This window comes from Gorilla gorilla, chromosome 9 (assembly GCF_029281585.2).
Source record: "Gorilla gorilla gorilla isolate KB3781 chromosome 9, NHGRI_mGorGor1-v2.1_pri, whole genome shotgun sequence".
NCBI classification, from domain to species: Eukaryota; Metazoa; Chordata; class Mammalia; order Primates; family Hominidae; genus Gorilla; species Gorilla gorilla.
The window spans coordinates 91,965,333-91,990,925 of record NC_073233.2 but is presented as its reverse complement, the minus strand read 5'-3'; the positions used below and the strand labels follow the sequence as shown (position 1 = coordinate 91,990,925).

At 38.4% G+C, this 25,593-nt stretch overlaps 1 protein-coding gene across 18 annotated transcripts in view; it reads left to right on the top strand.

Annotated features, from left to right (window-relative positions):
- The window catches only part of DLG2 (discs large MAGUK scaffold protein 2), a 2,193,106-nt gene that overhangs the window by 1,538,694 nt on the left and 628,819 nt on the right, over positions 1-25,593 (top strand). For all 18 annotated transcript variants that reach the window (XM_055355576.2, XM_055355573.2, XM_055355572.2 and 15 more), the window contains one exon: positions 7,837-7,961. In XM_055355576.2, the coding sequence (XP_055211551.2) occupies positions 7,837-7,961 (125 nt within the window). The remainder of the gene's footprint in view (positions 1-7,836; positions 7,962-25,593) is intronic.

The window sequence follows — 25,593 nt, the reverse complement described above, 5'->3', positions numbered from 1 at the left end:
CACATAAACTTATACAATACTGTTTTATTGTGGCTATACTACATGCAGTTAAGTAGTAGTACCTATGGTGGGACTCAAAGAGTCTGAACTGTGGGCCCCATTCTCACTCCTCCTTCAAGATTATGTTTTTTTGTGTGCTCTCTTCTCTCCTGTACCTTCAATCTCCCTTTTCCAGGGGCTTCTTTCCTTTAGACTAAAGAGATGCTTGAGTCCCCTCCCTGCCATCCTCCAAAATCTTTCCTCTGCTTTTTCTCCTTCTCTTTTGATACTGCCACATATCTCCCCTAAGGCTAAAACTCTCTCTCTCTCACACACACACACACACACACACACTCACACACACCCTAAGGCTAAAACTCTCTCTCTCTCTTTCTCTCTCTCACACACACACACTCACACACACACACACTTCTCCACACACACACCCCCTAAAGCTAAAACTCTCTTTCTCTCTCTCTCTCACACACACACACACACTCACTCAAACATACACACACACAGATAATAATCTACTTTCACTGTGTTTACTTTTCTTTGCTTCTCAGGAGTTCTTTGGTCTACAATAATCTGGCATTCTCTCTTGGCCTATTTATTAAACTGCTTCCTCTCTACCATCCCCCATCTTGTTAAAGCATTTTTATGTAAACATTTACCAATCCCCAAATGAAGTATTCTCCTGATGGCTTTTCTACCCAGCAGCTTCCAGAAAAATACAATTTGATAGAACAAACTATGGGGCATCCTAAATGCAATTCCTGGAGATTGTATAATTGTGAAAAGGGCATTTCTTATTCCTGGACTAAGCACTTTGTTCCAGGACACATACATTATTAGATAGCATTTAAAAACTAAATAAAAAATTTGAGGAAAAAAATTTCTATTTAGCAAAAAAAATCTCTATTTAGCAATGGTAGTTAGAAATGTCTGCATTATTTTCTCACCTTCACATCCTAGTCATAGACCTGGGGCTGTTCATCTTTAGATATCGTAACATGAGACAGAAAGTGGACATGAGAAAGACTTTAAATAATTTTAACAAGTAATGTGTATGAAAAAGACACCTTTTTATTCCCTATGCCACTCCAGATTTACTGTTCAAAGTAAAATGACTTCCAGGACAATTTGGAAGATTATTTGCCAACCAACAGACCTTTCTATCAAGGGACATTTCTTCTTCTGGCATGTAGCCTAAATGGTTCTTTATTTTAACTTCTTATTACCTGTTTTAATCTTTTTTGATATCTTTATTCTACCTACTTATATTGTTCGCTGTCCTATTATCTTCATGGCCAATGTTCAAGTGGTAGACTAGTAATTTTCAATCAGGGTGCATATGAGAAATTTACCGATTAGGGGCTGAGGTATGTTATATTTGAAAATAACATATATATTGTTTTGTAGTATAAACTATATTAAATTAAAATAAACAAATGTCTTCGCTGGAGCAAATATGCAGAAGGTAAACTTGAATATCGATGATGGTTGGCAGGTAGCAAAAGGAACAGATAGGTGTTCCTGGGTTAAGGGAAGCATATAGGAATCTTGGGGTTAGTGAGAGGAATATACCATTTCAATATTTATCAAACAGAACATGGGTATTAAAATGTTAAAAGAACATTGTTTGAGTCTTTTTTTATCTAGCTGTTTTTTATCTAAGGTTTCAATACTATAACCTAATATTCACCCCAAATTTAGTATTTCTAGCTAAGTTTTGTTTTAACGAAGAAAAATAACATATATTATCAGTGTAGGTTAAAATGCATTAATCCATACTTGTTGGATCAATAAGTAAGGCATGAATTGAAGAATACATTGTTTGACATCTGTTCTCCCTTACTGTCCTCAAACTCATAAGGACCAGTGCTATGCATCAAACCAAAGGAATTGAACTAACATTGCTTGATCATCACCCATGTGCTGTGCTTAGCACTTGCTCGTGCCTGTGTCATTTGAATTCATCTCATTATCTCCATTTGACAGATGATGAAACTAGACTCAAAGTCTAGTTTCAAAATTTATCCAATACCACGCAGATGTCAATGGCAGAGCCAGTGTGCAAACCCGGGTTAAAACGACCCAGATCTATGTTTTTCCACTAAACCGTATCACTTTATTAGAAATGTTTTGAAATATTTTCACGATACTGATAGAAGTTTAAATCTTTTCCAAAAATCCAATGAAGTGGTTCCTTATAACTAAAATTTGTATTACTTCCCTACCATTGCATTAGTTTTTGAACTCAGAAAGAGACAATGTGATATAATGGAAAGAAAATAGTAATTGAAGTCTGAGAAATCTGCTTTTAAATCTGAATTCACTATTTACTTGCTTTACGTCTTTAAGTAAGTTACTTCACTCCTCTCAGCCTCAGTTTTTGTTTGTTTGTTTGCTTGTTGTTTGTTTTTCATTCTAATATATAAAAAGAGAATAATACAATCTACCACATAGAAAATTGTAAGAAACATAGATTAGTGTTTAGCATAGAATAAGCATGCAATAAATGCTAGTTCCCTTAATAATACTTTTAGTATTTTACTAGGGGCTTTATAATTTTTTAAAATCTCCTTATGTAGTTTAAATTATTTAAGCAATTTTACTATTATTAATTAAAGTTAATAATTTTCTTGTTAAAATTAAGTCATTTTAAATGTCTTCAGTGGCAATCATACTGTAATTAAAATGTCACTTTTTTCTCATATTTATATAATCAACATTTTCCATTTTTATTAACAGCACTAAAATTTTATTTTATTTTTTATTTTTAACTTTTAGATTCTGGGGTTCATGTGCACATTTATTAAAAAGTTATATCATGTGGTGCTGAGGTTTGGAATACAATTGAACCTATCACCTAACAAGTGAGCATAGTACCAGATAGGTAGTTTTTTAACCTTTTTCCCTTTCCCTTCTTCTTCCCTCTTATATTTCCCAGTATCTATTGTCCCCATCTTTATGTTCATGTGTACCCAATGATTAGCTCCCATTTATAAGTGAGAATATGCAGTGTTTGGTTTTCTGTTTCTGCATTACTTAGTTTAATGGCCTCCAGCTGCATCCATATTGCTGCAAAGGATATGATTTTATTCTTTTTTTTATGGCTGTGTAGTATTCCATGGTATATATGTACCACATTTTCTTTTAGTCCACCATTGATGGGCACCTGGGTTAATTCCATGTCTTTATTATTGAAAAGCACTACAATTTTAATGGCTCCAAACTATCCCCATATTCAGATAAATGTACCACAATATTTTAACCATTTCTCCATGATATGGATGTCAGTTTTCAGTTGTGTTTTTTTAACACTAGAAAAATAATGCAACAAACCTTGAACACAAATCTTTTCATGTTTCTCTAATTATTTCTTTAGGATAAAATCCTAGAATCGAATGATCAGGTCAAACAGTATTTTAAAGTAGAAAAATTCTAAAAATCAAAAAAATTCATTGTTGGTAGAACATTATATATAAATGAATGTGATTATAATATTACTACTTATTTTCCGCTTTTTTATTATATATAAGCCCATTTTGAGAGAAATTTTCATTTGGGAAATAAACTTTTAATAAAAGTGGGGCTTTTCCAGAGACATTATATTTATATTTGTAAAATGTCTTTCCTTTTGGTGGATTCTCTCTCTGAGAGGAGATGGTGTGCAGTACATGAAACAAGAAGTGTCATTTGGCTAGAAAATGGGTTTGTGCTCGTGGGGAAGAGTCAGCAAATGTGAACAATTAAGAGAAAGAATGGTCCATGTCAGTGACATTCATCTGTCATGGAATCTTCCCAACTGCAAGGACACAGCAGCCCACCCAGAACCCTTTACAGGGTCTGCCCTTACCAGCATGGCACCTTGAAGTTTCCATTGACTGAATCAGGGATCAACACTCGGTTAATTAGTCACAATTTTCAGGATCTAAGAGTGTCAACCAGGGGTCTGCCTGTTCACATGGAGAGATTGCTGCTCAGAGAAGAGAGGAGCTGAGATCTGTCCCTGCAGCTGGCAGGCTCTGGGACAATTGTCAGGGGATTGAAGTGATTCAGCCATAGAGAGCAGCAGGCAGCAATTTCACTGACACTTTTGCATCTGTCCCTCTCTCTGCTAAATGCTGCTGGCTGGTAGCAAAGACTTAAAAGGGAAGGCTGGAAGAGAACAATAAAGGGAGGTGAAAGCTCTTTAAATCATTTCCTTAGCTGAATTCAGATGAATCTCTTGTAAAGAACCATGATGACTGGCCAGACCCAGCTGGCAGACTAGTTTTAATTGAAACACAAAAGCTTTCAGGGATGCTTTGGGACCAGAAACACAGGGCAAGTTACATTCTGTCTCTACCTACCTAGTTTCCACTGTGAATTTCCTAAATATATTCATTCTTTTCCTCAGACTGGGTCTTGGGACAGGGGAATGTATATTAGAAAATGCCAGAGCCACAGTTTTCTCCATATTGTAGTCAATTCAAAAGAAAAACAGTGGTTAAATGTTTCTAGGTTGTTATCAAAGCTATTATTTCAAAGACATATTGATTCACAGACTAAGTTTCAAGAATTTGACAGTGATCTACTTCCCCCACTAAATGTCCCTAAAACATCCCCTTTTCTCTGTTGGCAAGAGCAGACTTCCTATATCTAGCCAGAGTCCCAAAAGAATCCTTTAAAATCATCCAGTTTAACCTTTCAATAAATGCCTGGGTCCTTCACGCCCAGTGACTAGCCAAATACCTCCTGAGTGAAGGATCCTCTATCCCTTACAGAGTAGTGCAGCTCCAATCTGAACAGTTGTATCTTATTAGTCAGCCTTTAGCTGCACCACAGTTTGAATGCCTGAGCTTTCTACTTTTTTATTCTTGTAATGACATAGAGCAAAATGGCTTCTACTTCCTTATTGTATTCCTTAACACATTGTAGATTTCTATTGTGGCCTTTTTGAGTCTTCCTGTTAGGGCACAAACATTCTCAGTAGGCTTGTTTTTCTGTTACTTCATTCATCAAGTATTTATTGTCAATACTATGTGCTACACAAGGCTCCAAAAAAGCAAAGATGAATACTACACAGTTCCTGCCTTCTACAAGCCCAGTTTAAAGGAAAGACAGACTCAGAAACAGACAACTACAAAATAACACAATGCATAATGTAAGTAAGCATAAAAACCTGCAAAAACACAGAAATGTGATCTATCTAGAGAAGGGTTGGGTGATAATTTAGTATTAACTTGAGCAGACACCGTCTGAGCCACATCTTCAAAAATGCGAAGAATTGAAATAGTCAAGAAGGCGATGTGAAGTTTCTGGTAGAGAAAACAGCATAAATAAACACCAATAGATGAATTATAGTGCGGTCTGTGCAGTAAAGAGCCTGCAGTTCACTTCATTGTTTCTGGGGGGTAAAGTGTGAAGCTGGAAATAAAGTTGACAAGGTTAAGAAAGAGTTAGATCATGAATATCTTTCTCAATGACAAAGTTTTGAGTACCCTCTCCAAACATGTTGACAGTATCAGGAGAAAGCATTTGGGTATCTCCCAATCTCTGCTTGCCTCCTTCCCTACTCTCATTAATCAAGACATTATTATCCCTGAGATGCTAACTACAGTGAGACCAATACACTCTAGTTGATGTACTTAGAGCTTGACCCAAATTACATTGAAAATACTCATCCTCCCATTTTTTCTTTCCCAAACCTCTGGATCTTAGAGAACTGCCTCATTAAGTCCCCTAAACACTATCTCCATGGCTACATACTTGACAATGCAGTTGAGGTTATACAGTACATGAAATATACTGATCACTAGATGCCAGAGTATTATTGCTTTTTTTTGCTATGCTTTGAATATCCATGAAGGCAGAAACCATCTGGCCTTAACCTCTGCAGTCTTAGTTTAGAGTCAGTTGCATACGAAATGCTCAACCAATACTAACACAGTCTTTTGGTGTCAGTAAGTATTTAAAATCCAAAATGGTTTCTCGTACACTCTGCTCTTGTAAATTTCATGATTAAGGTACATCTATCCAATTCTTCTTGCTTTCTTTGTTCCAACTTTATTGTCTGTTCGTTGGGTGTGGCATACCCTTTCTCACCTAAGGGCTTTTACACAAGTTCTTCCCTCTATGTCAAAATGTTCTTCTCTATGTCACCAAGTCACTGTGTTTGGTTCTCTTACCCACTCCTACACTCTGCATTTCCCCTTCATGTGCCTTATAAACTGACATACTTACTCCTGTAGCTCCAGGGCTTAGTCTAGTGCCAGGTACAGAGGTGGTGTTTAATAAATATTAAATAAATTCATGACTATGTGAGTGCTAATAAGTAATAACTCTGTTCAGTGAACACTGGACTTTTTCAAAGAGCAAACAGAATTAGAGAAAACATCAGAAGTATAAACACATGAGATTTTAGTTGCCATAGCTGAATTATTCATTTCACCCTTTCAACATACGTAATAAATATACAATTGTAAAAACAACCCTCTGGAAATCAGTTTTATAAATTTAGTCGATAAGAATTGCTAAACATTACCTTGACATTTGCAGTGGTATAGGTATCAAGTTATAGCTGATCTTATCTTGACATTGAACCTTTCTGACTAATCAAGCACCCTAATTACTTTTTCTGAAATAACTACTGAATTCATAGTCCTCATCCGTTTTTACCCAAGAGTGGAAATTAATCAAATTATCATAAATTTAGTAAGCTATATTTGTTGTAAGAATATGTAGAGAAATTTAATATCCAGTGACAAGGGACTGGTTAAATAAGTAATATGTGACCTTGATGAAACATGACTAGCCATTTAAGATGAATAATTATAAAGACTGCCTAGCTATGCAGAAAGGGCTTAAAATATAATGTGATTTGGAAAAAATTACAACACAACCATGAAAACATATGTAGCTGTGGAGATGGGAGATGGGGAGTAAAGGAGACTATAAAAATAAGAAATAAATAATATGATTTGTGGATTTGGGGGGACTTTTAATTATGCCTTACATACAAATTTTAGAAATATATATCCTTTAGAGAGAGAGAGATATATATCCTTTATATATATATATCTTTAGATATATATATCCTTATATATATATCTTTAGATATATATATCCTTATATATATATCTTTAGAAAGACATGTATGTATATATATGTATATATATATACACACACAGAGGATATCAGTTACTATAATCTACAGGAGTAAGTGTAAAGGCTTTATTAGAATACAAGCTACTCAGATTTACATGCTGCTGCACTATTGCATGCCTTTTCTATTGCTATTGCAAATTAAAGCCTGTTTATTGTTCAAAAGTATCTCTCATGTATTATGATTCTAGAAGGGGGCCTTGTCTTCTGAAGTGGAAGTTTTCTTTACTTAGAAACACATTATTTGACAGATAAGTGATATTAGAACAATAATACCAGAAATAAGAAAATGAAACACCCAAGTTCACTCTTCTATTAAATCAAATTCTTTCATGTAACTTTTTTCTTCCTCTTTCATATAAATGTATAATTTTTACAATTGACACTCTAATGATTCTTTATATTTTTTCATATTACACAATTTGTAAGTTTTTATTTCCTGCTTCATGTGATTTTAATTGCTGCATAAAGGAAGCAATTTTTAAAAGAAAAATATAATGCTCTTGCATTCTTACAGTGCAGGAATAAACCTCAGTGTTTTTCCTGACCTTCCTTTGTCTGCTAACCGTGCACTTTATGATTTAGCATACAAGACTGTTGTCACCTGATTTCCGTTTGAGTAGTAACATGATAATGCAGAGTGCAAGAGGAACTAGGTTTTAGGTGACAGACACATCATTTAATATCTGCTTTTTGTTTCTACAGGGGAATTCTGGCCTGGGATTCAGTATTGCTGGGGGGACAGATAATCCCCACATTGGAGATGACCCTGGCATATTTATTACGAAGATTATACCAGGAGGTGCTGCAGCAGAGGATGGCAGACTCAGGTAAAGATCTGAAACGTTAGAATGATTTTGAAAGTAAATCTGCTGCATCAATGAGACACATTTGTACCTTTGAAGAATAATAATTCTACGAAAGTTCTGTACTTGAAAGAGATTTTTAAGGCAAGCTTCCTGAAATGACTTTGCAGATCTTTTGCTACTGATTGAATTTCAATAGTGTTTGATTTGTGTTCGTTGGTAGCTACCACATTGAACATTGGGCCAGGCACTGTGAGGAGGGGATGAAGATAAATCTTTTGTTTGGATGAGGCCTTCAGTCTAGTTGGAAAGAACATAAATATGAACTAATGGGCAAATAATATAATTATCAAAAGGATACACTATAAGTAGCATTAGCAAGTAAAGCAACGTTGTAGATATTGTATGTATTCTCATATTCGGCAACCATTTATAGGGCTTTCTCTAGGCGTTTAGAGAGGGAAAAAGAGTCTAAAAAAACCATTCCCTGGGAAGGTTTCCTCTGAGTCTTCACTAACCCTACAAATCTAAGTGGGAACACAGAGAAAAGAACAAGTTGTCCCTCAGAAAAAAAGGGAAAGCAGCTTCATTTGGATGAAGAGCACAGGGTGGCCTGGCTCAGTGGCTCACACCTATAATCCCAGCACTTTGAGAGGCCAAGGCAGATGGATCACTTGAGGTCAGGAGTTTGAGACCAGCCTGGCCAGCATAGCAAAACCCCATCTCTATTAAAAATACAAAAAGTAGCTGGGCATGGTGGTGGGTACCTGTAATCCCAGCTACTCTGGAGGCTGAGGCAGGAGAATGGCTTGGACTTGATCCCAGTGAACAGAGATCATGCTACTGCACTCCTGCCTGGGTGACAGAGTGAGTCCCTGTCTCAAAAAGCAAAAAAAAAAAAAAGGCACATGGTGAGTTTAGGTTGGTGGAGGGAGTGCAGCCGGGTACTTCTCAGTGATAGAGAGTAGTAGCTGCTTGAGCTGGGCTACTTTCTTTAAGGAACTTAATTGTGGGAAATAAGAGTTACCCTCATGGGGTAAATAACATAAAATGCTATGGGATCAAAACCTTAGCTAAAAGGCACTATAGGTTGGAAAAATTAGGAGAGATTTTTCAGGAAGAATAACATGCCCTAATGTCACTTTTAGCACCCCTACTAGGTTGTAAATCCCCTCAGGCCAAGCAGTTACATATGTATAAGTGGCTCAATAAACTCTTGCTGAAGAAATGAATTTTTGAATAAGTAAATAAATAAAGTGGAGAAGAGGGAGAAGTGAAAATTATTGTGGGAGGTAAGATAGGAAGGATATGTGAAATACAAAATATTTATGACACTTGTTAATGACTGTAAGGAAGAGTTTATTCAAGAGGGTTCACTGCAATGGAGATTTTGCAGTAGAGGAGAGTGATTGGTCTTAACTCTGAATACAGAAAGCATAAGTGAAGATGTATAGCCAAAGAGCTGTGGAGTGGGGGGTGGCAGTTAGTGCATGGAAAATTACTGAGAGAAAACATCAAGGGTAAGGGGAATTCTGGCTAAAGGGACTTGGCAGGATTCTTGTTGAAGGCAGGCCAAGCTGATAAATTATCAAGGGTATGGGATAAGGAATTTGATCGGATACCAAGGGAGAGAAATTTTTCATAAACTGACTCAGCAGGATTCTTGGTAAAACTGGCCTAATGAGGCCAAATAAAAAGCCTAAGGTCAAAGCCTAATTGAGAATAGGACCCAGAGAAGCCTGACTCAAATTTAATCAAGGACAGAGTCTTATTAAATAAAGGAAGTGAAGTCCTGTAGGTAAGAATGACTTTAGCGTGCATGGAGCCACATTGAGGACTGTGACTTAAGGAGCAGAAATGTAAGCTTCATAGCACTTCCTCAGTCTGCTTTTTCATTAAGCATATAAGCTACTTTGCTGTTTTTCTTATGAATCAACCAAAGATACTTTTATTCCTTATCCAGTTTTTCTGATGTAGTGATTACTTTTGACAGCTGCATGTTTACAGCTTGATGAAGAGAATCACATTTTTTTTTCAGGTATATGTGCATCTTTTATCAACAAAAAAGATACTCCCGCATGAAATAAGCTTTTGGACAATAGAATTTTTAAGCTGAATTAACTAAATTAATTTCTGAATGAGGACATATCCCCACTAGAGTGAAAGGTTTGAAAAAGATGCTGTGTAATTCTATGAGTCATCGTGGGGATTCTGTTTGCTAACACTGGACCCTAAAGAAGCTCTATTTTTAAAGTTTAGAAATAGACTTGTTAGAGGATAATTTAGAAATTATCTCTAAATTATCATTATGGCGGGCCATAATCATAATTTTTCACCACTCTGTTTAGCTACAAGATGGGAAGAACCTCCACCCTTTAACCAAAATCTGGCTCTAAGCTTGAAATAGATTTTATGTTATATGTTTGCTCTACAATTAAGAATGAAAAGTGATATCTCTGAGAATGCCAGCATTCTTTGCCTGCAAACATGGTGGCAGCCCCATGCCTACAGAGGTAAAGCAAAGTTCTGCTGTGCTAGAAACTTCATTCATTCATAGTTGAAAAGATAATATTGATAATGAAAGCTAACACTTCTTGAGATTTTATCATGTGCAGGACATTATGCTAAGATATAGAGATGTCAGATGTAGACACACATACACACACAATCTTCTACTTCAGTAGCCATATAAGCAGGTACTATTATTGTGGCCATAAGAATAAGGATTCAGAAAATTAAGGCTTAATGATTTTAAGATCACCCAGCTAGCTTTGACCACATTAAAAATCCAGTTCTGAATGTCGCTTAGGTATTCTCTAAACTCTCATGTGTTGGTAGAATTCCTACATCATGTGGTCTCTGCCTAAAAACCCCCAAAGGTAAAGCTTTCACAATGTTAAGAGGTAATTCTGAACATAACAGAGTTTGCTGTTTTTCTATTGAGCCACAATTTCCGTTTTTTTGGCCTCTACCCATTGGTCTTTATTTTGGCTTCCTGGAGCCAGGGCCATGGCCTATGACTATGTATATGAATATTGCCTACTAAGGTTGTACAATAAACAACCTGCAAAACTTTATACAGTGCTTCTAACTATAGCAACAAAATTCACCTTCTCCCCAATCCGCATTACAGCCTTTGCCTATGTGAAGACAGCTAATAAGTATAATTTTCAGTATTTGGCAGGTGGTCTAGTCCAAGACATACATTTTATAGAGTGGGATTCTGCAGCTCAGAGGAGTGACTTATCCTGAGGCATAAATCATTTGGGGATCCTATTTAACTAAAATCCAAATGTCCTGACTCAAATAATTAAGATTATTAGGTAGTGCTAAGAGACAGTAACACCAACGCCTTAACTAAGTCAGACTAAGTCTTTTCTCAGCGTGACAGGAACACTGAGGTTGGACCAACAAGCCATGAGGAGTATGTTTTATCTCACCATTAGTCCTTAAGGACATGGGAGAAGGACATTGTAATTAGCTCTGGAAAGATGTGGGTTCTAACTTCTGTGTATAGCACAATTGACCTTGGACACAAGTTAAACTCACTTAATAGCTATTTTCTCATTTGTAAAGTGGTGTTAATAATACCTACTTCACTGAGATGTTCTGAGGTGAGATAACCGAACTCCTTAGCTATGGCAGGCACATAATTGGTGCTCAATAAATTTTACCACCGTTTTCCCCTTTCTCCTTACCTTCCCTCTCTGTCTCTAAGCAGTTTTTCCTCTCCTCTTGCCTCTGTTCCTTTTCTTCTCTATCCCCTTTCCTATTATACCTTCTACGTTTCCTTCTGCAGTCTCCTTTCACCCTCTATGTTCTTCCCTAAGTTTCCTGTCCCTATTTTTCACATACTTTTTTTTTCTCTTGGTCATAACGTGGAATTAAAGACCATTTTTAAAAAATAGGTATGGTGCAAAAGACGGTTCTATACTTCTATTCTCAAGTTTATAATGTAAGCCACTGAATCTGCTATGTTTCCTTTGCTTAAAAAAAAACCCCTATAAATTAAACATAGTTTTCTTTTATATAAACAAATCCTTTGGTGTTTCCTCTGAGTTAGAGACACTTAAATTTCTTTAAAATGTACCTTTGCATTATAAATTGCTATGGCCTTAATATTTGTATCCTCCCAAAATTCATCTGTTGAAAGCTAATCCCTAATGTAGTGATATCAGGAGGTGGGGACTTTGAGAGATGATTAGGTTCTGAAGGTGGAGTACTCCCTCCTGCATGTCTTTGTAAAAGAAGCACTGGCTTATATTAGTGCCCTGATAAAAGCTTCCTTGCCCGTTCCTTTATGTGAGGACATATCTAGAAGGCATTATCTATGAACCAGGAAGAGGGCCGTCACTAGACATCAAATCTGCCAGTGCCTTGGTTTATAGGCCATTTAGTTTATGATATTTTATTTTATAATAGCCCAACAGACTAAGACATAAATTATATCTTTGACAGTTAAATAACACTAATATTTACAGAGAAACTAAGGTCCACAGAAATAAGGTGATGGATTTGCTCCAAGGAGAGTAGTAAATCTGAACTCTAAATTAGTGGTTATGTAATAATCAGATCAATAATAATAATCCTAATAATAAAGACCAACACAGTGCTTACAATGTGCCAAGTCATTTTCTGGCACATTAGCTCATTTAAAGTGTTAAATGACTCAATAAAATTCATACTATTATTTATTATCCATTTTTCAGATAAGAAAATTGAGGAACTGGTAGGTTAAGCAACTTCCCTAAGTTTGTACTGCTAGTAAATATTGGAGCCAGAATTTGAATATAAGCAGTTTGACTCCAATGTCCATGTTTTTATCTTCTAAGCTATAATGCAGAAAAACAACAACGACACTTAAAAGACCCACTGTGGTAAGCATCATTCTAAATGCCACTCACGGATTGGCGCGATGGCTCATGCCTGTAATCCCAGCACTTTGGGAGGCTGAGGCAGGTGGATCACTTGAAGTCAAGAGTTCAAGACCAGCCTGGCCAACATGGTAAAACCCCATCTCTACTAAAAATACAAAAATTAGCGGGGTGTTGTGGTGAGCGCCTGTAATCCCAGCTACTCAGGAAGCTGAGGCAGGAGAATGGCTTGAACCGGGGAGGCAGAGGTTGCAGTAAGCTGAGATCGTACCACTGCACTCCAGCCTGGGCAACAGAGCGAGACCCCATCTCAAAATAAATAAAAATGAAAATAAAAATGCCACTCCCCAAGATTCTATACTGTAATCCATAGAACCTGTGACTATGATGAGACGTCACTCCTATGATTTTTATATGGTATAATTTACCTTAAAATTGGGAGAGTATACATGTGAACCTGGTCTAATTACATGAGCCCTTAAAAGTGGAGACTTTTCTCAGGCTGGTGGCAGAAGTTAAAGATGTGTGATGTACTTGACATGTTGTTGCTGGATTGAAAATGAAGGAGGCTATGTGAGAAAGAATGAGAATGGCCTCTAGGAGCAGACAGAGGCCCCCAGGTTGACAGCCAACAATGAAGCAGGGACCTCAGTCCCACAAACTCAAGGAACTGAATTCTGACACAACCACATGAGCTCGGAAGAAGACTCTGAACCTTGAGATGAGAATGCAGCTCAGCTGACATCTTGATACAGCCTTGTGAGAACTTAAGCAGAGAGTCTGGCCACGCTGTGCTAGACTTATGACATACACCAATAGTGAGCTAATAAATAGAAATAGTTTCAAGTTGGTAAGTGTGTAAGTGTGTGGTAATTTTCTTTCTTTCTTTCTTTCTTTCTTTTTTTTTTTTTTTTTTGATGGAGACTCACTCTGTCGCCCAGGCTGGAGTGCATGGCACAATCTCGGCTCACTGCCACCTCCGCCTTCTGGGTTCAAGCGATTCTTCTGCCTCAGCCTCTTGAGTAGCTGGGACTGCAGGTGCCCGCCACCACACCCAGCTAATTTTTGTATTTTTAGTAGAATCAGGGTTTCACCATGTTGGCCAGGCTTGTCTCGAACTCCTGACCTTGTGATCCGCCGGCCTCAGCCTCCCAGAGTGCTGGGATTACAGGTGTGAGCCACCGTACCCAGCCAGTTTGTGGTAATTTTCTAGGAAACAATTCTAGGAACCCTGGAATCATTATGAAAAACCTTCCTGTGTGTGCGAAATCATAGCCAATATAAAGTGACAGTGCAGACTAAAGGCACAGATAAAGTGAGAAGTGACTTCCTCCCTAAGTAGATCAGACTTCAAATCAAGCTCCAGTCTTAGTTGTTCTTTCTCCTAAAAGAACAACTTCTCATAAAAGAGATATAGGAGAAAGAACACAATATTTAGAGTCAAAGACCAAGGTTTCAGGTACTACTTCCTAGCTATGTGACTTTGGGCCCCTTTTTAAGCTCTGTGTTCTTCGGTTTCCTCACTGGTACATTGGAGATAGGAACATGTATCTCAAGAAGGTATAGTAAGATTACATGAAATAGTGTTTGTAAAGGAATTATGTAAAAGGCAAGGCCTGCAGTACAACTCTGTTATCTACAGAGCCAGCTATTTAGCAGAATGCTGAACCTCAGCCGCAAGTCTGTGGCAGCCAGGGATTGACAGTGTCGTAGGCAAAATTCTAAGATGCCCCCTAATAACCTACATCCCTTTCCTTTGAATGTGGACAGGACCTGTGAATATGATCAGATTCAATTCCATGATTATGCTACTTTATATGGCAAAAGGGACTTCACAGATGTAATTAAGTCCCCTAATCATTTGACTTTGATTTAACCAAAATGGAGATTATCCTGATTCAGACTGACCCATGTAATGAGACTTTTAAAAACAGAGAGATTCTCTTACTGGCATGGATGAAGCAAACTTCCATGTTGTTAAAGAACCTATGGGGGGCTGTGTAGTGAGGACCTGAAGGCATCCTTTAGGTACTAAGTAAGTCCCCAGCCTACAGCTAGCAAGATAGAAGACATCAGACATATAGTCACAAGGAATTGATTTCTGCAGATTGCTACATGAGCTTATAAGAGAACCCCAAGCTCCCAAAATGAATACAGTCCAGCTGACACATCAGTGCATGCAGCCTCGTGATACCAAAGTAGAGGACTCCTCTGAGTCACATCTAGATTCCTGACCTGCTGAAATTCTGAGATAATAAGTATATGTTGTCTTAAACTGATTAATTTGTGGTAAATTGTCATGTAACAATAAGAAACTAATATAGACATATAAATTCTGGACCCTAAAATTCCCTTAAACTGGGCTGCAGAGTAGCTTGCTGTTGCAGGTCTCCGGTAACACTGTCACACCCAAAACTTCAGAAACACTGATCAGGCCTCATGACTGGACTTGGGACTTTCTAATACCTAAAGGCAAGAGGCCAAAGCACAATCAATCAAAAGCAAGAGGTGGACCCATGCCAGTAAAAGGGAGGAATCTAGTCCCTCGGGTGGAGGGACAGCAGAGATGGAGACTGAGACCTGTTTTACATCTACTGGCTGGAGATGTGAATCTGAGCTGGAGTGAGGGAGACAGCCAGAAACTGCAGGGAAAATGTGAGATGAGGGCTAAGTCAAGAGGCAAGGCAAGAAGAGCACATGGCGGTTTAGATGAATTTCTCTGGACAGTGACCATTTTCTGATAGAACTTCTTTTTAAATAGAACTTTTTGGGTATGTGTGTTTATGGCCGTGATATTTGTCCTTTGTGTAATAAATATAAAATAAAGAAGAGTAGACAAAGACTAAGCAAAACACAGCACATTCATTTTTGCACTACACAAAGCTAATCACTAGTAACATTTTTGTACATGTCTTTCTGATATTTTTTGCCTTTTAAACTTAGTTTAGATCATACTCTATATGATATTTAATTTTTGTTTAACTTCGCTTAACCTTAGTTCAGAGACCTTTCCCTGTATCAATAAAAAAGCCTTTGCAAATAATTTAATTGCTATAAAGTAGCATATGTAGCCATTCACATTGTTCAGAATTTATTTTCAGTTTATGAGCATTTTAAATATATGGACATCTTTTGGAAAACATTATTAACCTTGTACCTCATTATTTCCTTAGGATATATTTCTACTATAGAATTTCTGAACCTGATAGAATGAACATTTTAAAACCTTTTGATGCATGTTACCAAATTTATTTCCAGAAATATTCTACCAAATTTTACTTTTACCAACAATGTTGGAGAGGTCCTACTTTGCAATATGTTGTCAGTGTTGCATGTGGTTTCACATATGTAATTTTGGCATACACGTATGTCCAAGGCAAACAATGGTATATTTCCCTGCTTTGCTTTGCATTTACTTGATTAAGAGTAAGATGAAACTTTTAAAAAATGTTACTCGTCAGTTTGTGTTTTGTCTTCTAGAGTAGTCATTAAAATTTGATAGCATTATCTATCTTTTTTTTTTTTTTTTTTTTTTGAGATGAAGTCTCACTCTTGTCACCCAGGCTGGAGTGCAATGGTGCGATCTTGGCTCACTGCAACCTCCGCCTCCTGGGTTCAAGCGATTCTCCTGCCTCAGCCTCCTGAGTAGCTGGGATTACAGGCGCCTGCTACCACGCCCAGCTAATTTTTGCATTTTTAGTAGAGACGGGGTTTCACCATGTTGGCCAGGCTGGTCTTGAACTCCTGACCTCAGGCAATATACCTGCCTCGGCCTCCCAAAGTGCTGGGATTACAGGCGTGAACCACCGCGCCCGGCCAGCGTTACCTATCTTTAAGCAGTATTTGAAAAGAACATTAGGTTTTCTTTCAGAGCAAAATAGATATACATCCATGATATGAAGAATGATTTTTATTTCTTCACTTGTATTTGAATTATAAAAATGCCCTCTGTGTAGTTTGAAGTCCTAGAATTGCCAGGGACCAATATTGATATGTCATCCTGGGGAAAAGCTATCACATGACAGCCTCCACTTGGCAATGCAGCAATGACATTTTACACAAGAGTGCGTTTATTAAAGGCATCCACAGCACAAAAGCACCATGTAGAAACAGGCAGAAAAGATGGCTGCTTGCCAATTTCCTGACAAGTGACACAATTTAATCTGTTAGCCTTCAGCATAATCATTTCTACTCCCAGACAAGATATAAAAAAAAAAAAAAGTTTTCTTTTCTTTAAATCCATTGCTTCATTTATTACTTCCGTGTCTGTTTACAGGTAAGGTTGTCTTTGTCCTCATAAAAACCAAGACAACATACATGTTTATTTCAAACAAGAATAATGATTATACTGAGGTTTGACTGTACTGACAAAGTTGAGAGGTCAAGGACGAATGTTTCAAGAATGCAGTTCTTGTGTATAAACAACAGCGTTGTCCTTTGGCTGTCCTTTGACAATTCATTGTTTTGCTTTTTCATTAATGTATATCCACTAACTCACTGATGATTTTAAAATAAGAACACGATGAGAAAGACAGAAGGGGAGGGGAGGAAAAGGAAACACAGAGAGGGGAGGAAAAGAAGGAATAAAAATGATTGGTAATCATCAGGAGATGAAGGCTTAGAAATGGAAAAGATAAAGCTCAACTTGGTTTTTTTGTTTGTTTTTTGTTTTCTGTGCAAATGAGAAGCACCAAACAGAGGAAAGGGAGTAACTTCCAGGCATCACAGTCTGACACTTACTCCCAAGACCCACTTACCAATTGTTTAAGAAAATGAAAGATTTCTAGGAAGTGGAAATAGCATAAGAGATTGCTAAATTCTTAGAGTACCTCTCCATTACTGAACTGTCATGAGTCTGGGTGATTGCAAATAAAAAAAACCCCACAAGTCACAACATCCAACCTGTCAATTTCCACTGTACTCCAACTGATTGTTGCACTAAATGACTATGATCATGGTAAATGTTTTATTCAAAGGCAGAGACTTCTAGTGCTTCCAAATCCAAGTAAACATTTATTTCATCATTGCTTAGGGGTCAAAGCAGGATACAAGCCCAGCTGTTGCTCTGAACAGGAAGACCTTCATGAGAAGGGAGACTTTATTACCTAGTATAAATGATACCAGTGCTCTCTTTAGAAAGATGTATGATGCAAATCTCAATGGACTCATTCTTAAGGATTATTTTTTCCATCTCTCCCAATGAAAGTGAAAAGTATTGAAGGGTAACAACCCTCTCTTTTGATTTTCTCTATCCATAATATCAGCCCTAATTGTATTTATAGAGTACTTGGACAAGAAGAAAATCACCTAGCAAGTGGTTCTGTGGTGACTGGCAATCGACAAGTCCCCAACAATTTAGTATTATGTTACACAAAAAAATTTCTATACAAGAAGAATAATTTCAGCTGCACATCTGGTAGAACATCAGGCACCCACAAGTAGTCTTTTGCAGCTGGAGTTTTCCTATTTCTGTCAACTGCCATATATTCCAATAAAGGAAATCCATCTATGAGTTGACTGAAATATTAATAACTTTGTGGCAAACATGACTCATTGGATTTTTGTGTTGTTTTTTTTTCTCTAGCAAATTCTATCAAGACTTCTGGATATATACTTGCATAAGAATGTAATTGGCCCCCATCTCACACTGTAGACAAATATTAATTAAATGGGATCATAGACCTACATGTAAGAACTAGAACTATAAAAGTCTTAGAAGAAAATGTAGGAGTAAATCTTTATGATCTTGGCTTAGGAAGTGGTTTCTTTATATGACACAAAAAGCATGAGCAACAAAGAAAAAATAGATAACTTGGAGTTCATCAATTAAAGACTTTTGTGCTTTCAAAGGACACTATCAAGAAGTTAAAAGATAACCCACATAATGAGACAAAATACTTGCAAATAATATATCTGATAAACAACTTGTATCCAGAATGTGTAATAAAACTCCTACAACTCAACAATAAGAAGACAACCCAATTTAAAAATGATCAATCATTTCATATTAGTTTTCTATTGCTGCTGTAACACATTACTACAAACTTAGTGACTTAAAATAATGCGAATTTATTATCCTATAGTTCTGGAGGTCAGAAGTCCAAAATCAGACTCACTGAGATAAACTTGGAATGTTGACAGGGGAACCCCAGAGACTATATGGGATAATTTGTTTCTTTTCCTTTTCCCAACTTCTAAAGGCCATCTGAATCACTTGGCTCATAACCCTTTTCTCCATCCAACCTTTACTTCCATCATCCTATCTCTTCATTGACTATGACTCTACTAACTCTTCTTTATAAGGACTCCTATGATTATATTGGACACCCCAGGATAATCCAAGAAAGTCACCTCATCTCAACATCCTTAACTGAATTACATCTGAAAGGTCTTTTGTGCCATATAAAGTAACATATTCACAGGTTCCAGGCATTGGGACATAAATTTCTTGAGGTGAGGGGCATTATTCAGTCTACCACAAATTTGAATATATATTTCTTCAAATAAGATATGCAAATGGGGGGAGGAGCCAAGATGGCCCAATAGGAACAGCTCCGGTCTACAGCTCCCAGCGTGAGCGACGCAGAAGACGGGTGATTTCTGCATTTCCATCTGAGGTACCGGGTTCATCTCACTAGGGAGTGCCAGACAGTGGGCGCAGGTCAGTGGGTGCGCGCACCGTGCGCGAGCCGAAGCAGGGCGAGGCATTGCCTCACCTGGGAAGCGCAAGGGGTCAGGGAGTTCCCTTTCCCAGTCAAAGAAAGGGGTAACGGACGCACCTGGAAAATCGGGTCACTCCTACCCGAATATTGCGCTTTTCAGACCGGCTTAAAAAACGGCGCACCACGAGACTATATCCCACACCTGGCTCGGAGGGTCCTACGCCCACGGAATCTCACTGATTGCTAGCGCAGCAGTCTGAGATCAAACTGCAAGGCGGCAGCGAGGCTGGGGGAGGGGCGCCCGCCATTGCCCAGGCTTGCTTAGGTAAACAAAGCAGCCGGGAAGCTCGAACTGGGTGGAGCCCACCACAGCCCAAGGAGGCCTGCCTGCCTCTGTAGGCTCCACCTCTGGGGGCAGGGCACAGACAAACAAAAAGACAGCAGTAACCTCTGCAGACTTAAATGTCCCTGTCTGACAGCTTTGAAGAGAGCAGTGGTTCTCCCAGCACGCAGCTGGAGATCTGAGAACGGGCAGACTGCCTCCTCAAGTGGGTGCCTGACCCCTGACCCCCGAGCAGCCTAACTGGGAGGCACCCCCCAGCAGGGGCACACTGACACCTCACACGGCAGGGTATTCCAACAGACCTGCAGCTGAGGGTCCTGTCTGTTAGAAGGAAAACTAACAAACAGAAAGGACACCCACACCGAAAACCCATCTGCACATCACCATCATCAAAGACCAAAAGTAGATAAAACCACAAAGATGGGGAAAAAACAGAACAGAAAAACTGGAAACTCTAAAACGCAGAGCGCCTCTCCTCCTCCAAAGGAACGCAGTTCCTCACCAGCAACGGAACAAAGCTGGGTGGAGAATGATTTTGACGAGCTGAGAGAAGAAGGCTTCAGACGATCAAATTACTCTGAGCTACGGGAGGACATTCAAACCAAAGGCAAAGAAGTTGAAAACTTTGAAAAAAATTTAGAAGAATGTATAACTAGAATAACCAATACAGAGAAGTGCTTAAAGGAGCTGATGGAGCTGAAAACCAAGGCTCGAGAACTACGTGAAGAATGCAGAAGCCTCAGGAGCCGATGCGATCAACTGGAAGAAAGGGTATCAGCAATGGAAGATGAAATGAATGAAATGAAGCGAGAAGGGAAGTCTAGAGAAAAAAGAATAAAAAGAAATGAGCAAAGCCTCCAAGAAATATGGGACTATGTGAAAAGACCAAATCTACGTCTGATTGGTGTACCTGAAAGTGATGCGGAGAATGGAACCAAGTTGGAAAACACTCTGCAGGATATTATCCAGGAGAACTTCCCCAATCTAGCAAGGCAGGCCAACATTCAGATTCAGGAAATACAGAGAACACCACAAAGATACTCCTCGAGAAGAGCAACTCCAAGACACATAATTGTCAGATTCAACAAAGTTGAAATGAAGGAAAAAATGTTAAGGGCAGCCAGAGAGAAAGGTCGGGTTACCCTCAAAGGGAAGCCCATCAGACTAACAGCGGATTTCTCGGCAGAAACCCTACAAGCCAGAAGAGAGTGGGGGCCAATATTCAACATTCTTAAAGAAAAGAATTTTCAACCCAGAATTTCATATCCAGCCAAACTAAGCTTCATAAGTGAAGGAGGAATAAAATACTTTACAGACAAGCAAATGCTGAGAGACTTTGTCACCACCAGGCCTGCCCTAAAAGAGCTCCTGAAGGAAGCGCTAAACATGGAAAGGAACAACCGCTACCAGCCGCTGCAAAATCATGCCAAAATGTAAAGACCATTGAGACTAGGAAGAAACTGCATCAACTAATGAGCAAAATCACCAGCTAACATCATAATGACAGGATCAAATTCACACATAACAATATTAACTTTAAATGTAAATGGACTAAATTCTCCAATTAAAAGACACAGACTGGCAAATTGGATAAAGAGTCAAGACCCATCAGTGTGCTGTATTCAGGAAACCCATCTCACGTGCAGAGACACACATAGGCTCAAAATAAAAGGATGGAGGAAGATCTACCAAGCAAATGGAAAACAAAAAAAGGCAGGGGTTGCAATCCTAGTCTCTGATAAAACAGACTTTAAACCAACAAAGATCAAAAGAGACAAAGAAGGCCATTACATAATGGTAAAGGGATCAATTCAACAAGAGGAGCTAACTATCCTAAATATATATGCACCCAATACAGGAGCACCCAGATTCATAAAGCGAGTCCTGAGTGACCTACAAAGAGACTTAGACTCCCACACATTAATAATGGGAGACTTTAACACCCCACTGTCAACATTAGACAGATCAACGAGACAGAAAGTTAACAAGGATACCCAGGAATTGAACTCAGCTCTGCACCAAGTGGACCTAATAGACATCTACAGAACTCTCCACCCCAAATCAACAGAATATACATTTTTTTCAGCACCACACCACACCTATTCCAAAATTGACCACATAGTTGGAAGTAAAGCTCTCCTCAGCAAATGTAAAAGAACAGAAATTATAACAAACTATCTCTCAGACCACAGTGCAATCAAACTAGAACTCAGGATTAAAAATCTCACTCAAAGCCGCTCAACTACATGGAAACTGAACAACCTGCTCCTGAATGACTACTGGGTACATAACGAAATGAAGGCAGAAATAAAGATGTTCTTTGAAGCCAACGAGAACAAAGACACAACATACCAGAATCTCTGGGATGCATTCAAAGCAGTGTGTAGAGGGAAATTTATAGCACTAAATGCCCACAAGAGAAAGCAGGAAAGATCCAAAATTGACACCCTAACATCACAATTAAAAGAACTAGAAAAGCAAGAGCAAACACATTCAAAAGCTAGCAGAAGGCAAGAAATAACTAAAATCAGAGCAGAACTGAAGGAAATAGAGACACAAAAAACCCTTCAAAAAATCAATGAATCCAGGAGCTGGTTTTTTGAAAGGATCAACAAAATTGATAGACCGCTAGCAAGACTAATAAAGAAAAAAAGAGAGAAGAATCAAATAGACACAATAAAAAATGATAAAGGGGATATCACCACCGATCCCACAGAAATACAAACTACCATCAGAGAATACTACAAACACCTCTACGCAAATAAACTAGAAAATCTAGAAGAAATGGATACATTCCTCGACACATACACTCTCCCAAGACTAAACCAGGAAGAAGTTGAATCTCTGAATAGACCAATAACAGGAGCTGAAATTGTGGCAATAATCAATAGTTTACCAACCAAAAAGAGTCCAGGACCAGATGGATTCACAGCCGAATTCTACCAGAGGTATAAGGAGGAACTGGTACCATTCCTTCTGAAACTATTCCAATCAATAGAAAAAGAGGGAATCCTCCCTAACTCATTTTATGAGGCCAGCATCGTTCTGATACCAAAGCCGGGCAGAGACACAACCAAAAAAGAGAATTTTAGACCAATATCCTTGATGAACATTGATGCAAAAATCCTCAATAAAATACTGGCAAAACGAATCCAGCAGCACATCAAAAAGCTTATCCACCACGATCAAGTGGGCTTCATCCCTGGGATGCAAGGCTGGTTCAATATACGCAAATCAATAAATGTAATCCAGCATATAAACAGAGCCAAAGACAAAAACCACATGATTATCTCAATAGATGCAGAAAAGGCCTTTGACAAAATTCAACAACCCTTCATGCTAAAAACTCTCAATAAATTAGGCATTGATGGGACGTATTTCAAAATAATAAGAGCTATCTATGACAAACCCACAGCCAATATCATACTGAATGGGCAAAAACTGGAAGCATTCCCTTTGAAAACTGGCACAAGACAGGGATGCCCTCTCTCACCGCTCCTATTCAACATAGTGTTGGAAGTTCTGGCCAGGGCAATCAGGCAGGAGAAGGAAATAAAGGGTATTCAATTAGGAAAAGAGGAAGTCAAATTGTCCCTGTTTGCAGACGACATGATTGTTTATCTAGAAAACCCCATTGTCTCAGCCCAAAATCTCCTTAAGCTGATAAGCAACTTCAGCAAAGTCTCAGGATACAAAATCAATGTGCAAAAATCACAAGCATTCTTATACACCAACAACAGACAAACAGAGAGCCAAATCATGAGTGAACTCCCATTCACAATTGCTTCAAAGAGAATAAAATACCTAGGAATCCAACTTACAAGGGATGTGAAGGACCTCTTCAAGGAGAACTACAAACCACTGCTCAAGGAAATAAAAGAGGATACAAACAAATGGAAGAACATTCCATGCTCATGGGTAGGAAGAATCAATATCGTGAAAATGGCCATACTGCCCAAGGTCATTTACAGATTCAATGCCATCCCCATCAAGCTACCAATGACTTTCTTCACAGAATTGGAAAAAACTACTTTAAAGTTCATATGGAACCAAAAAAGAGCCCGCATCGCCAAGTCAATCCTAAGCCAAAAGAACAAAGCTGGAGGCATCACACTACCTGACTTCAAACTATACTACAAGGCTACAGTAACCAAAACAGCATGGTACTGGTACCAGAACAGAGATATAGATCAATGGAACAGAACAGAGCCCTCAGAAATAACGCCGCATACCTACAACTATCTGATCTTTGACAAACCTGAGAAAAACATGCAATGGGGAAAGGATTCCCTATTTAATAAATGGTGCTGGGAAAACTGGCTAGCCATATGTAGAAAGCTGAAACTGGATCCCTTCCTTACACCTTATACAAAAATCAATTCAAGATGGATTAAAGATTTAAACGTTAGACCTAAAAGCATAAAAACCCTAGAAGAAAACCTAGGCATTACCATTCAGGACATAGGCGTGGGCAAGGACTTCATGTCCAAAACACCAAAAGCAATGGCAACAAAAGACAAAATTGACAAATGGGATCTAATTAAACTAAAGAGCTTCTGCACAGCAAAAGAAACTACCATCAGAGTGAACAGGCAACCTACAACATGGGAGAAAATTTTCGCAACCTACTCATCTGACAAAGGGCTAATATCCAGAATCTACAATGAACTCAAACAAATTTACAAGAAAAACACAAACAACCCCATCAAAAAGTGGGCGAAGGACATGAACAGACACTTCACAAAAGAAGACATTTATGCAGCCAAAAAACACATGAAAAAATGCTCATCATCACTGGCCATCAGAGAAATGCTAATCAAAACCACTATGAGATATCATCTCACACCAGTTAGAATGGCAATCATTAAAAAGTCAGGAAACAACAGGTGCTGGAGAGGATGTGGAGAAATAGGAACACTTTTACACTGTTGGTGGGACTGTAAACTAGTTCAACCATTGTGGAAGTCGGTGTGGCGATTCCTCAGGGATCTAGAACTAGAAATACCATTTGACCCAGCCATCCCATTACTGGGTATATACCCAAAGGACTATAAATCATGCTGCTATAAAGACACATGCACACGTATGTTTATTGCGGCATTATTCACAATAGCAAAGACTTGGAACCAACCCAAATGTCCAACAATGATAGACTGGATTAAGAAAATGTGGCACATATACACCATGGAATACTATGCAGCCATAAAAAATGATGAGTTCATGTCCTTTGTAGGGACATGGATGAAACTGGAAACCATCATTCTCAGTAAACTATCGCAAGAACAAAAAACCAAACACCGCATATTCTCACTCATAGGTGGGAATTGAACAATGAGATCACATGGACACAGGAAGGGGAATATCACACTCTGGGGACTGTTGTGGGGTGGGGGGAGGGGGGAGGGATAGCATTGGGAGATATACCTAATGCTAGATGACGAGTTAATGGGTGCAGCACACCAGAATGGCACATGTATACATATGTAACTAACCTGCACAATGTGCACATGTACCCTAAAACTTAAAGTATAATAAAAAAAAAAAATTAAAAAAAAAAAAAAAAAAAGATATGCAAATGGCCAATGAGCACATAAAAAGATGTCCAGCATCGTTATTCATTGGTGAACAGCAAATCAAAAGTACAGCAAATCAAAAGTACCACTTTATACCCACAAGAATGGCTATAATAAAAAAGGTGGACAATATAAGTGTTGGCAAGGATGTAGAGAATCAGAACCCTCAGCATGCCTGGTGGGATTGTAAAATGGTGCAGCCAC